The sequence below is a fragment of the Schistocerca serialis genome, chromosome 4 (assembly GCF_023864345.2).
Source record: "Schistocerca serialis cubense isolate TAMUIC-IGC-003099 chromosome 4, iqSchSeri2.2, whole genome shotgun sequence".
NCBI lineage: Eukaryota > Metazoa > Arthropoda > Insecta > Orthoptera > Acrididae > Schistocerca > Schistocerca serialis.
This window is the reverse complement of record NC_064641.1, coordinates 347,283,848-347,299,562: the sequence shown is the minus strand read 5'-3', so window position 1 is coordinate 347,299,562 and position 15,715 is coordinate 347,283,848. Positions and strand designations below refer to the sequence as shown.

The 15,715-nt window shown below is 41.5% G+C and overlaps 1 protein-coding gene across 1 annotated transcript in view; it reads left to right on the top strand.

Moving 5' to 3' along the window:
• The window catches only part of LOC126474450 (juvenile hormone esterase-like), a 128,667-nt gene extending 122,208 nt beyond the window's left edge, over positions 1-6,459 (top strand). The window contains exon 10 of the mRNA XM_050101922.1: positions 6,244-6,459. Coding sequence (XP_049957879.1) covers positions 6,244-6,391 — 148 coding nt within the window. The 3' untranslated portion in view covers positions 6,392-6,459. The remainder of the gene's footprint in view (positions 1-6,243) is intronic.
• The last annotated feature ends 9,256 nt before the right edge of the window (positions 6,460-15,715 follow it).

The window sequence follows — 15,715 nt, the reverse complement described above, 5'->3', positions numbered from 1 at the left end:
GTTCTCGTATAGCTTGCGCAGTTTGAAATCCATGTCCCTGTTGATTAAATTATCATTCGCACACGGATTTTAATCACTTCTTCGAAAATAGAGTCTCAAAATTTTTCGATGGTAGGCAGGACTTTCATTTGCTAGTAAGTCATTTTGTGTCATTTTCAGTGTGGTGTTCTGCTATTGCAAACTTGTTGGGCTACAATAAGGTGGTGTGGCACTCATGTTCTGTATGTCGATCTTCGATTGTGTGATCGTTTGTCCAACATAAGTTCTGTCGTCACATTCAAGAGGAGTTTCGTACATCCCTGGCGGGCGGAAAAGTGGTGTTATGTGATGCTTCCGCAGTAGTCTGCCAACTTTTAACGATATGCTAGCAAACGTTATGAAAGCGGTATCATTTCCTTATTCTCTCGTGTTTTTGGCATCCCTGTCATTCTCGGGGATCTTGCGTCGCAGGGCCGTCCGAATCTGTCGACAGCCGTATCCTTCTAGAGGAAGAGGGATTACAGGTGCTGCGGCTCTGCCCTCTGACTTTGTTCGTCAGAAATGGAGTGTGCCCTGTGCACTTGAGTACTGATCCCGCAGTTCTTCTTCTAGGGATGGTGGCAGTTGGAGGCACGGTGATATAAATCTGTATGCGTTGGCTTGCAGATCCGTTGTGGACAAACGAGTTATAGGGCATATGGCGATCTAAGACATCGAAGTTTGCCTCTTTTTCTATTTCCATGGTAAACTGGATTTTCCATAGATGGAATTCAGATAAAGTGAACAAAAAAAATTCGGAGGCATTACTTTTCTGCGCGCCCTCCTACATTCAACTGCGATTCAAATCAAATTATATAGTAAATTAATTAATACTGGCATGCATTGCAATGGCTCTATCAAATGTTTTGTTATTTATTGGAAGTAGATACACATAAACAAAGCACTTACGTATGTAGAAAATAAATAAAAGAATAATTTTTTCATCATTGCATTATAGATGTATTTGAATAAACTTACTCAAGTGCTTTGGGGTACACAACATTTTTGATCTTACCGTCTTCTACAAAATAATAACAACAATAATAACAAGTTTTCGGCTCTCCCAATCGTGAGCACGCTACGTATAACTGACCACGTAAAAATCAGAAATTTTCCATATTTAATACACACACTTGAAGCAACTGACTGCGCTTTGCTGCTAGTCATCTGAGAATACGAGGCAAACGGGGAACGGTAGTCGTTTGAAATGAAGTTTCATGTCGGAGAGAATGAAAACAATGCATGGAATTAGCACATTATCTCCGTTTGACTTACCACTCAGAATTGTCGCCCCAGTAACATTCGGCATAAGTTCCTTGACGACGAGTCTGGTTCGACTGCACAATCGAAATGGATCAAAGTTGCGCAGAAAAAATTATTGGTGCCCCGATTTCGAGTGACGATATATGCGGTGTGGGACACTAGGAAGATCCAACGAATTCAAAAACCCAGTTGGACAGTTTCAAATACCGTCCGTATTCACGACGCAGTGAAACGATTCGTGGGAAACAGACTCAACCGCTATTTGTTCATGGATGACGGAGTTGATCGCATTGACGTCAATGTTTCTTGCTGCCAAAATTGTACGTTCGTAAACCAGTGAGGTTTTTTTGTTATCTCGAGAAATTCATCATCGTCTTCTCGCAGTCGGTTTCAACAGAAAATCGATACTTCGTTGCTGGAAAAGTTATATAGCTACAAACCGTCGATGGTCTATGCTGATTATTTTGCAGAAAACCGCGCGCAAATAGAGCCGTTACTTTAAGGGATCATACGTTGCGAACAGATAGACACACATCGCTGTTAACAGTACCTGACATGCTGCAATTACAGATACGGAAATTCGATACTGAATTAATCGTGCTAGAGTATCCTCTGTCAAATTAAGATCATGATTATTTGACAGTCATGACTCATGCAACTAAAACCTTGCATAAGATTCAGTTGTTTTATAAGTCTGAATGTTGAACATGTTGTAGGCGACATCTTAAAGAGCCTTCACAATATCACCAGCGATGCATGAAAGGGTTCCGCATATAATATGCCAAAACAGAGGAACAAATGAAGAGTTATCATGCTAAAGGGGCTAAGTAACAAAATGTACTTCCTACGTTATTCAGAATAAACTATATTCAAAGAATGTGAACGTAAATATGCACTATCTCCACTTTAACACTTGCTCATTGACTTTAGCAAAGCAAGTAATCGCTTGGCATGAGCCAAAAACACCAAGGAAACATTGATTTTTTTGAATAAATTTTCACTAAAATGCTAGACGGGCTAAGTCCATCAAACACCTTTTTTCAATGTTTCTATCTCTAGTAATAATTTTACTGTTCAGTCCTGACACAATTCACTGTATGACTGTGCGCCTCAGGTAGGCATTTCCATCATAATTTTGAGGCCTCTTATCCTCTCTGAATATAATGATTTGCACACTGACATTGCTCAATATGATAGCTTTGAAATCTTCTCTTCGCCAGCATTTGTCCCATCCCCCTAATTCAACAAATACCTTTTTTGTCTAAATTACCATGTATATCTGAATTAATCCATGAGGCAGAACTTTGTATTTACCTTAACTGTGTTAATCATCATATCAGCTACTTGCTGAAAGTCCATAAAACTATTCATGTGAACAAATTTAAACTCTTGCTTATGGCGAATTGTTTCTATGGCGTTCATTAAAATATCGGGAACAAAATGCATCCCCCACCTTTCTTTTTCAACAACTGGCCTCTTGTTGACACTTTTCTATGTTAATTCCCTTTGCTGAATTATTCATATTGTTTTCACTATCCATTTTATCGCCAATGAAGACACACAAGAGAGGCTGCAAAACGACAGGAGCTAACGGAAGTGCATGTCCTGTACAACCGACCAGTGTCACACGTTCTGCACTTAACCCATTTAGTATGAACAACACAGAGAAGTTACCTATCACGACGTCTACTGGTCTTCCTAGCAACTACATTAGCTATCATTGCATAGAGCCCCTTTATTCTGTAAAAGCCCTGTCACATACCACCTTTTTTTTTTTTTTTTTTTGGTCATCAGTCTACTGACTGGCTGGTTTGATGCGGCCCGCCACGAATTCCTTTCCTGTGCTAACCTCTTCATCTCAGAGTAGCACTTGCAACCTACGTCCTCAATTATTTGCTTGACGTATTCCAATCTCTGTCTTCCTCTACAGTTTTTTCCCTCTACAGCTCCCTCTAGTACCATGGAAGTCATGTCCTCTCATCCTGTCCCTTCTCCTTATCAGTGTTTTCCACATATTCCTTTCCTCTCCGATTCTGCGTAGAGCCTCCACATTCCTTATCTTATCAGTCCACCTAATTTTCTACAATCGTCTATAGCACCACATCTCAAATGCTTCGATTCTCTTCTGTCCCGGTTTTTCCACAGTCCATGTTTCACTACCATACAATGCTGTACTCCAGACGTACATCCTCAGAAATTTCTTCCTCAAATTAAGGCCGGTATTTGATATTAGTAGACTTCTCTTGGCCAGAACTGCCTTTTTTGCCATAGCGAGCCTGCTTTTGATGTCCTCCTTGCTCCGTCCGTCATGGTTATTTTACTGCCTAGGTAGCAGAATTCCTTAACTTCATTGACTTCGTGACCATCAATCCTGATGCTAAGTTTCTAGCTGTTCTCATTTCTACTACTTCTCATTACCTTCGTCTTTCTCCGATTTACTCTCAAACCATACTGTATACTCATTAGACTGTTCATTCCGTTCAGCAGATCAATTAATTCTTCTTCACTTTCAATCAGGATAGCAATGTCATCAGCGAATCGTATTATTGATATCCTTTCACGTTGTATTTTATTCCACTCCTGAACCTTTCTTTTATTTCCATCATTGCTTCCTCGATGTACAGATTGAAGAGTAGGGGCGAAAGGCTACAGCCTTGTCTTACACCCTTCTTAATACGAGCACTTCGTTCTTGATCGTCCACTCTTATTATTCCCTCTTGGTTGTTGTACATATTGTATATGACCCGTCTCTCCCTATAGCTTACACCTACTATTTTCAGAATCTCGAACTGCTTGCACCATTTTATATTGTCGAACGCTTTTTCCAGGTCGACAAATCCTATGAAGGTGTCTTGATTTTTCTTTAGCCTTGCTTCCACTATTAGCCGTAACGTCAGAATTGCCTCTCTCGTCCCTTTACTTTTCCTAAAGCCAAACTGATCGTCACCTAGCGCATTCGCAATTTTCTTTTCCATTCTTCTGTATATTATTCTTGTAAGCAGCTTCGATGCATGAGCTGTTAAGCTGATTGTGCGATAATTCTCGCACTTGTCAGTTCTTGCCGTCTTCGGAATTGTGTGATTGATGCTTTTCCGAAAGTCAGATGGTATGTCGCGAGACTCATATATTCTACACACCAACGTGAATAGTCGTTTTGTTGCCACTTTCCCCAATGATTTTAGAAATTCTGATGGAATGTTATCTGTCCCTTCTGCCTTATTTGACCGTAAGTCCTCCAAAGCTCTTTTAAATTCCGATTCTAATACTGGATCCCCTATTTCTTCTAAATCGACTCCTGTTCCTTCTTCTATCACATCAGACAAATCTTCACCCTCATAGAGGCTTTCAAGGTATTCTTTCCACCTATCTGCTTTCTCCTCTGCATTTAACAGTGGAATTCCCGTTGCACTCTTAATGTTACCACTGTTGCTTTTAATGTCACCAAAGGTTGTTTTGACTTTCCTGTATGCTGAGTCTGTCCTTCCGACAATCATATCTTTTTCGATGTCTTCACATTTTTCCTGCAGCCATTTCGTCTTAGCTTTCCTCCACTTCCTATTTATTTCATTCATAAGCGACATGTATTTCTGTATTCCTGATTTTCCCGGAACATGTTTGTACTTCCTCCTTTCATCAATCAACTGAAGTATTTCTTCTGTTACCCATGGTTTCTTCGCAGATACCTTCTTCTTCTGTGATGGTCCTTTTTAGAGATGTCCATACCACCTAACACGTAGAAAACACAATTGCTGCAAAACCGCAGCTTAGTCTCTTTAGCATTATAGCCCTTCAAGTGTCAGTATCCTTGAACGGGGACATACAGCCAGTACAGTAGCTATGGTTTTAAGACATCAATGACAATAGGTAGGGCATCTAGTCAGTATGCCTAATAATCGCATTTCCAAACAAATTTTTTACTCTAATTTAACAATAGACAAACACTGTGTTGGAGATCACTGAAAACGAGTTACGGACCTAATTAAGGCTAACAATAAGATATGTTAACAGTTGGGAGACCTCAGCCCTTGACCGTTCGTCCTAGAGATCACTAGTCCATCACGAGACACTTCCTTTTGTAGAAAACAACAGACGCACAGCGACTGATAAGAGGCGGCGTGGAAAAGAAAAGGAACCACCGGGAGTAAATCTTCATATGGGACTACCTGTCATCACTGCAGCAAACTATGTGCCTCTCACATTAGACTATAGAGTTATCTCCGGACTCAAATGACTGGAAGACAAAGCTACTCTTCTACGAGTATTTTCTGTAATGATGATTACTTCTGCTACTAGGACTACTGCGGCTCCTCAGCAAACTTTAGAAATGGCATAGTTACTCTTCTACTTATATTTGTGTTATGAAATGTCCATTTATCTTAAAATATTAATGGTGATAAACACTTCCTTGCACTCATTTTTTCTGTATGTTGCCTTTCTTAATTTTCCATCTTGCCGCGGTTCAGTTGTTTTTTATAAATACTATGTAAGACCTTACTGCCCCGGTTCGCTGCTTCTTAAAGCATGCGATCCTGAAATCAGAAAATTTGTCAGTCGACTGTTACAAACGATTTTCCACCCATTTGTACTACGAGTTGTTGATGCAGTGCATAACTATTGTTGTTGTTTGTATTACACTTCTTCCAACTATGTGGTCATTAAGAATGGAACAGCTAACAGCGTTTGCTTGCGAGGTACGTAGTAATAACTTTAGCGAAGGATCATATGTTTAATAATATTTTCTTTTGTTTTGGAACCATCTAACTGTGACTGCTTCTCTGAAAACGTGCTGTTTGTGGATATTGCTCTCACCCATTTTCCTTGCGTTTCGCTGTGATATATTACTCTGATATAAATTAACCGACTATTATTTTATTTGTTGCTAAGTGCGTTTACTTATCTATCGCAATATTTACTGCACTTTTTGTGACATAGTTCCTAAGTAAGTTGTTCTGCACTTTACAGGAATCCAACCCCGGATGACGACCCATTGCACTGGCCGCAAGTAACGTTTGGGAGAGAGCTGCAGTACCTACGTATAGGTGAAAAGTTGGAAGTGAAGAAGGGACTCTTCCAGAAGAGAATCGACTTTTGGAAATCACTACCTTTCTGATTACGACACGACGTCCGTGCAGGAGCGTCTATGAATACAGTAGATTCAAGGTTCTCCTTACAAGATGTTACAAGAACTTTTAATAAAATTGAAATTCATACACCTGCCGGAAATTGCAGGTTGAACAATTATGATGAAAAAATTAATTTACCATGTTTTGTGCTTTGGCTTTATTAAGCTTAATAATACATTTTTGCTGAAGCCTGTCTGATATGTCAAAGACAATTGTGGACTCAATGCCCTTCAACAGATTCTCAAAAGAAAAATAGTTCTGTATGAAATTTTTTTTATTTGACATTAACTGAATTTTCTGTCGGTGCTTCACATAAGATGATGATAATGTTACATAGGAAATTTATTCCTGATCTTCTGTTTAACATAATTTATTTTATCACGTCCGGATTTCAGATCCTTAAACCATCGTCGGGTGACAACTGAATATCGCAAGATATATAAAATGATGTGCAGCTCACACACATATTACTAACGCTTATACAGAAGATAGATAATGATGACAGAGTATAACTTTGCAACATTATGCAGCAATCGTTGCGTTTAAAAAGAAAACAAAAACAAAATAAAAAAAGTTTTTTATGGTAAGCGGAAATCATAAATACAACATAAGACAAAAATTTAAATTAATCTATCATTTGCATGGTTAGAAATTAATTTAACAGAGCGGAAAAAGGAAAATATGCTTCATCATTTAAAATTAAACTGGCATTCTGTGTGATGTTTATTCTGTTAAAGTAAATCCCATAGGTCCAGCTGTCCGATTTTCTAAATAGCATTCAAATCGTCACAGATTTCGCGGTATGAGGTGTTTTCTGTTAAGAGAAGTTCCATGACGGTGGAATAATGTCTTTCCTAGTCTCCAACTTCTCGTGTACCGATACGCTAACAGCCATAGCTCTGCATAACTGACCAAAATACACTACCACAGGACTTGCAGGTGACTTTTTTATATGCTACTCTGACAAAAGTCTTTTCTTTATTATTGGATGATATTTTAGTTATGAGGTTGTACTTTTAAAAGTCAGCTCTATAGTTGCCATATTTGAATTTTTTCGCAAGACAAATCCAAATTTTGGTATATATATCTATACTTATGTCTAGTGGAACCAGACCAAAACCAGATCATCTACATACCTGATCCAGTATACAATTTTTAAATTCAGTGGCTTTTTATAAGAGATCTTGTTCCAAATTGTCCATGAAAATTTGATAGTGTTATAGACTAAGCGCGTAACCTGTAGCTAGTCCATGAAACTGATTGTCATAACTGTAGTCAAACTGTAAATAATTCTCTTTCACAAATATTCGAATGGTAACAAAGTCATGTGATCCCACAAGACTTACTTTAGATTTGTGCCCAATTTCTGTTAACACTGTATCTCTGAGCAGCAGCAAAGTACACTAGGTAAATTTATCATGTATCTACAAATTACTCAGAACAACTGCGGGATTGTTCCTGTCTATAACGATTAACACATAAAGTGGGTTATTATGATCAGTAAGTTACAGATACAGGTGCTAAAGCAGAAGAATTACTCAGTCTTTATTGTCCTAGGTGAATTTACAAACAGCTTTATTTTTCCAATTAGGTCCTTATGTAAAATTCCTTCGGCACTATCTGAAGTACTTTTTATGATAAGGAACTGGGTATTTGTTTTAGATGTCATCCACAGACCACGAGAGCTTTTATTTGCAGCCTACAACATATTCTGTCATGTAAATGTGGCTTTTCTTTCTCTTTTCCTCAATACACGCCTGCCATATTTTATGGTAGCATACACGATAGGACTCACGTTTCAAAGGATTTTGAATACTGACGTAAAACCTAATTTTCTAAATGGTTTACTGTTATACACTTCACCCTGCTCTGTAATCAGTTATTCCAAAAGCAATACGAATAAGTTGCCAAAAGTCAAAAATGAGTTAGAGAAAAACGAAAGAAAACAGAGAAAAAGAAGCAAACAGAGAAAAGCAACGAGTCAGTATTGCAGGACTGGTAGAGATAAACAAAAGGAGGTAAAGTGAGAAACAAGGGCTTTGAAAAGAGAGTTCACTATAAAGACAGAACAACGAGAAAGAATACCAAAGAAAAGATAACGGATCTAAAGTATGAATGCAAACATACGTTCGAAAACAAATACGCGTTAACATACGGGCCACTTTGCCCTTTGGTACTCTTCTATCTATTGGCACAACATGAAGTGATCAATATTTTTATCACTCATTCTCATAAATTCCTCAGGTCCCCTTCGCAGAAAAACAGGAGCCCGTAGGAAGAAATGTGGTTGCCCCCTGATTCGGTAACATGCATGAGGTACATGTTCATGTACCGTATGCACGTTGTCGGCGGGTTTGGGAAACACGATTGGTATTAAATATCTCCGCAGAAAGAAACTTTAGATCAGATGAGCGTGGAAGGCGTGCTGCTAGGCAGCCGTGCACCATTGTATCCAATATGTTTCTGCTAGGGTAACCCTCTAGTGGTAATTCGTCGTGCAGGAACTGGCGGTAAACAGTATCAGTTGATCTGTCTGGTGCACCATATGGACCCAGCAACCTGTCGGCCACAATGCCTGCTCACACATGAATGCTAAAGCAAACCTAGTACCTTTCCATATTTTCGCTAGGACTTGCATCTATTCACGCGTGGTTACTGTGGTAGTTTCTTGATCTACATTGTATGAATGTCGCTTCCTCCATAAGCAAATTACAAGCTGTGAACTGTAGATTTCAGAACCCCATCTTAAATCACTGCCTGAGTTACAGTTCATCTTTTAGGCTAAGAACTTTGGCATATGGTAAGTAATATGGATAAAATAGATGCAGCACGTTCATTTCACCGTACACTTGTTTCGGAATCATGCTCTACTCGTCGCAAGACTGATTCTTCTATATCTGCCATGCGAACCGTACGAGGTCTCACGCGATTGCTTGCCCTCGTTGCAAATTACCCTTTGTCTGCAAGCTGCTGCAGCAACTCACTGTTTTTTGTTCTTCAGATAGAATGTAGCGGCAAAGAAGCCATTTGGGTTATATGAGATGTGCGTATTGATTAACGCCGTTGGCTAAACTATAGCAGAATACCATGTCTTCCGTTTCCCGGGTGGAATAATAGTATTTCGGTCGCGTTCTTCACGCTTCACTGAATCAGTAATATTTTTTATGATGCCAGCACTACCTATGTCTACAAAAATCGAACACCTATGTGGAGAAGAACATTAGCAATGTAGCAAGGCACAAAAATATCAGACCACTCTGAAGTAAAGTGAGACGCCTATAGTCTACGTTAGTCTATTATTACAGTCACAAAAAACGATGTAATTACGACCTACATTACTTGTACAATCTCAAAACGATACTCTCGAAGTAGCTGATGCACGGGGCAGTTGTCACCGCTATGTCTGGCAGCAACGCAGTCAAGGTCTAAGAACAAGGAATGAGCGTTGTACCCTAACAGCAAGACAATCCGTAACTTTGAGTACATGCTGTTCTCGACACAATGGTTCATATCTCAACAAGTACTTTGGTTCCGGTTCATACGTTTGTATTTTATTCCTAGTTCCCGAAAGCACATCTCCTATAAAAATACGGGGCTTTTTTTAGTTATCCTAGGTGGACATAAGCCCATCCACGACAAAAATTTATTTTGCATATATTTCAATACAAAAGATAAAAATCTGTCTCCCTTTGTGATAAATAGTACACTTTCACCACAGTGTCACCTGCCAGAGTCGTATCTAGACATATAATGGGTCCAAATAACTCCGACTCACATGTCCCATACCATTACAGAGCCTCCACCAGCTTGAATAGTCCCCTGCTGACACGCAGGTTCATGGATTATTGAAGTTGTCTCCGTATCCGTACACGTCCAGCCGCTCAATACGATTTGAAAAAGAGACTCGTCCGACCAGACAACACGTTTCCACTCAGCAACAGTCCAATGTCTGTGTTGATGGGCCCAGGTGAGGCATAAAGCTTTGAGTCGTTGGCCATCAAGAGTACACGAGTGGGCCTTCGGCTCCGAAAGCCCATATCCATGATGTAAATCTGCAGCAATTTGCCTAAGGGTTGCACTTCTGTTACGTTGAACACTTCTCTTCAGTCGTCGTTGGTCCCGTTCTTACAGGATCTTTTTTTCGGCAGCATCGATGTCGGAGATTTGATGTTTACCGGATTCCGGATACTCATGATACACTCGTCATAGGATCGTACGGGAAAATCACCACTTAATCGCTATCTCGGAGATGCTGTGTCCCATCGCCAGTGCGCTGAGTAACACCACGTTCAAATTCACTTAAATCTTTATAACCTGCCATTGCAGCAGCAGTAACCTATCTAACAACTGTGTCAGACACTTACTGCCTTATATAGGCGTTCCCGACCGCTACCCCGTATTCTGATGTTTACATATCTCTGTATTTGAGTACATGTGCGTATACCACCTTCTCTGGCTCTTCCGTGTATATATTTGAAGTGCAATTTCCATTATTAAACATCGGAATTGCTTAGGTACATACTTTTTCAGTTTCCCGCACTAAAATTAGGTAGGGTCTAGTTCACTAAGACTTCTGTCGCCTCAGTGTATAAGTACGATGTAAAACTGTTAAGAATATGTAAAATATGTGCAGAGACAAACGAAAGCGATGAGTGGCACACTTACGAAGTCATGAGACGGGAGGAATTTACTGGGACAACAATACATGGGTAAATGAACTGTTACGGGAGTCCGCCAATTGAGAGCAAGGCTGGCGCTCTCTCTCTCTCTCTCTCTCTCTCTCACACACACACACACACACACCAAGGGGAGAGAGTAGAGGCGAACGCCTAATGCGGCTGCACTGAAGACTGCGCTGCACACCCCCTTCCCCATGAAAAACCACACAAAAACCGCAAGACGTGCAGACAGTGGAGTGTCGGCCTGCCTTACAGAAACTAACCGGTACCTCAAAATGATGCCGCACCAGCCTGGACACAGCTTGTCAACAGACTGCAAAGACAGGTGTTTCGTTTCTTGGTTGAGAAGCAATCACCGAGCGAGGTGGCGCAGTGGTTAGCACACTTGACTCGCATTCGGAAGGATGACGGTTCAGTCCCGTCTCCCGCCATCCTGATTTAGGTTTTCCGTGATTTCCCTAAATCGTTTCAGGCAAATGCCGGGATGATTTCTTTGAAAGGGCACGGCCGATTTCCTTCCCAATCCTTCCCTAACCTGAGCTTGCGCTCCGTCTCTAATGACCTCGTTGTCGACGGGACGTTAAACATTAACCACCACCACCACCACCACCACCACCATGACGTTTTACCTGACCCCAACTGGTTGGTGCCATGCACGCACGCCACGGAGATTGGTTTTGATAGCGCTTTGCAACAAGAGACTATTTTTCTACAGAGAGTTAAGTCTGAATGCTTTCTTCTGTTTCATTGTGCCACACACAATGTGAATGACTACTACTTCAGTCACTGACTTCACCTTCTTTGGTATCAGCACTCCCTGCACAGTGTACTGAACATTACAGCTGCTACATTGACACCATTATTTCTTTTTCTTTCGTATCTGTTTCTGACCGCTGCTAGATCAGTTATAGACGCCTTAATCGCCTCGTTTCTTTGATAGACAATTCTGTCTGGTCACTGTAGGTACAGTGCCCGTGCTCGCCTCCTTGACGGATAAACAATCTAACCTGAGCTCTCCTTTCTGAACTGAACTATCAATTCCAGTGCCATGTGACTGTGAACAGAAAGCGTGCTTGATTTGATCAGACAGAACTTTCAAACGTACATTTTTGTGTGAAAAACAAAATAACCATATGTGCGAACTCTGAAAGGTATCAAAAGCCACCTAAGAATATCGTTGTTTGCTTTGTAGTACTGTATGTATGTTGTGCAGATTTAAGCATTTCACTGTCGCTCAATCCCTGGTGTTTAATAATTTGTGCAAGACCGGCATCCACTGCTTATTTACGACATTCTTTCTGTGTTACCAACTGAGCCAAAATATTACGTTACGTATCTGGAAATAAGCTGCATTTTGACATGTGGGAAATCGAAACGGCATCCGATATTAAACCAAAAAAGTTAAGTGGAGACTCACTACAGGCCATTTGCAATTGCATTTTATGTTTATAGCGCGGAAAAGAATTAGCAGGCTACGTCTTCGATGTCTACGAGGGTGTAGCGTTCACGTTGTTTCGTTGCACGTTAAGGCTATGCAATGGGCTGGAATGGACTTGTGAATCGCATTCGTCATTGGCAGCTAGTGACGTTCGGTGTACTAACAGTTCGGTTCCTACGCGATGTCCGGGTTTCCGGGGGAGGGGGGGCGGCGGGGAGGAGGAGGAGGAGAAGAAGGAGGAGGAGGACGACTGCTTATCGTGCAGAGAATATCCGGAATTCTTGTATATCGTACGAAGCGCAACAATGGTTAGCCTACTTGACTCACTTTCGGAATGACTAAGTTAAAGTCCCAATCTCTATCCTGATTTAGATTCCTCTGAGAAAGAGGCGGCTAATTTCCTTCCCTATACTCTGCAAGCCGAGCTTGGGTCCCGTCTTTAACAACCTCATCGTTGATGGGACGTTAAATCCTAATGTTCCTTCATTTATAATTGTTATTAGCGCAATGTAACGCTTTAAGACCTTGAGGAATATTTCGAAAGTCGAGTATCTACTATTCGATTAATTTTAAAAGCAGATGTTCAGCAATAGTCGCTTTTTTTATCCATCTGTTTGCCATTAATGGCGTAGTAGGCAATTTCCAGTACCACATTAAATGCATAGCATGTGTCAACCGATTTCCTTTAAAGGTCACTGGGTTTATTCGGATTTGTTCTACAAGATAATTCAAGACGTTTCTAAGCACTTGACAGGAGCCAGTATATGTTCTGCTGTGCTCTTTTGTCTGGCTTTGCTACCTCTAAATATGTAATAAGTCGAAATATAATTTGATGAGGTTTTGCAGCGCTCACTGTTAAGTGTATTGTACCCGTCAGAGAGTTTTTCTTAGGAAGCTCGGAAGAGCGAGAGTGGTGTCCACCGTTGTTGTAAGTCTTATCCTACCTCCCCCACTCCCCCCAACCCATCCCCCAACCCCACCCCCCGTCCCAACATACTACTCCTGCCACGTATTTAGGCGAAGTGGTAAAGCGAAACTTGATTTTAATGTGGAGAAATGACTGTAATACACACTGCCTGCCGAAAGTGAAGCACTTACAAGGCACAGGAAATGGTTGGAGGACAATTCTCTGTATTCGATAGAACAGCCACCAGACTGCACTCCCAGTCCCAGTGTAGTTCGTATGTAGTGCTGTTTCCAGGCCTGTTAGGGTACACAAGGCCCGTAAACAACCTCAGATGTCGATTGATTACTGTGAAAGACACGGAGATACCGATTACTCGTGCGGGACAGCACATAAAGGATTTTCAAAAGGCTCTCGTTGTGTGTCTCTGTTTTGGTGGCTAGTGGAAATGTGTAATAGCCAGTTTTGTGAGGTGCCAGCGGCGCAGTGTTGGACTGCATGGGGAACAGAGCAGGCGTACTCGTCGTGAAGGTTCTAATCGACCACGTCTGGCCACCTCCAGGGAGTATCTCCGCACTGTGCGCCAAGAACATCGTAATTCCTTCACATTTATGCCTGTCGTCCAAGAAGAGGTAATAGGCTCCCTATAACAATGTCTTTACTTGAAGATCAGGAACAGCTAGTTTTGGTAGTACCGTCTCTTGCGCAGACTACCGTCAGCACAACAAAGCAGACGGCTGCTGAATTGGTACCGCCACCAGAGAGCACAGTCTACTCACGAATGGCACCGCATTATTTTTTTTTAATTTATTGGCTTTTGGCATAAACCATATAGCCAGAAAAGGGAATTACTACAGATCTGGTACACAATATCATATATACAGCATAGGCATTAGAAATTACATTAAATCCAGTTATACTTTATGGTACACTTTATACATTCACACACTCTAAACAGACTACTCAGACTGAGTCCTTCGTGTCTGACTTGTAACTAGATATCTGCTTCTTGCAGAAACCGGGCAATACTGACGCAGTCCGTTGTAGACTGTTGTCAAAACGAGTTCGTCAGTCACCGCATTGTATCCAGTGATGAACGGTCGTTCTACACTACCACAGGTCATCGTCGGCGAATATGGCAGCGAGTATGCTTTCGAGAGACACACCGGTGTTACTCTGTGTCATGGTAGGGGGAGCCACCGGATATGCCTTCAGCTCACGGCTGGTACTGCCTATGGGAACACCTGCGGAACAACGGTACGTCACGGATATCGTGCGTCCTCACGTGGCTACTCTACATCTACTCGCAGATGGATATTCTGCAAATCACACTTAAGTGCCTGGCAGAGAGTTCATCGAACCACCTTCACAATTATCTATTATTCCAATCTCGTAAAACCGCGGAAAGAACGAACATCTACATCTTTCCGCACGAGCTCTTATTTCCCTTATATTATCGTGGTGATCGTTTCTCCCAATGTAGGTCGGTGTCAACAAAATATTTTCCCATTCAGAAGAGAAAGTTGGCTGGTTGGTTTAAAAGAGGGGGGGACGGACCAAACTGCTAGGTCATCGGTCCCTTGTTCCGAAGAAAACAATGCCACGAAGGTAAGAATAATACAAACGAGACTGACAACACAAAACGGAATGAACCCATAGCTGAAAAGGGCAAATAGCAAGCCCTAAAACAGCTCGCTCTGTCCCCTCAGGGCAAAAAAAAAAAAAAAATGGAATGAAAAGTAAAACCACAAGAACGACAGAAGGGCAACAAAGAAATGGATAAAAGGGGACAAGAAAATCATAGAAACGCAAGAAACAGGTAGAAGAGATTAAAACGACAAAGCAGATTACCATGGTTGCCTGACCATGAGAATAAAAAGGAGAAGCCAGCAACTATGGAACACGTTAAAACCTCCACGCTAAAGGCACTAGGGGGAGGTGACAGAGGAACAAAGGACATGCGCTATAGGAGGCACCAACTTGGACACGGAAAGTACGAAGCGACAGGAAATTTTGGATAAAAATCCGGAGCGGGCCTCACAAACCCCACTTGTGTAATGCGGCAAGGATATGACGTCGCCCCGTCGTGTCATACGCTTTTCGTAAATCAAAAAACACTGCAACAAGGTGTTGGCATCTGCAAAAGGCTGTTCGGATGCAGACTCGAGGGACACAAGATTATCAGTGGTAGAGCGACCCTGGCGGAAACCGCTCTGGCACGGAGCCTGTACGCCACGTGACTCCAGGACCCGACCCAACCCAACCACAGACACACCATACCTTCCAGCAG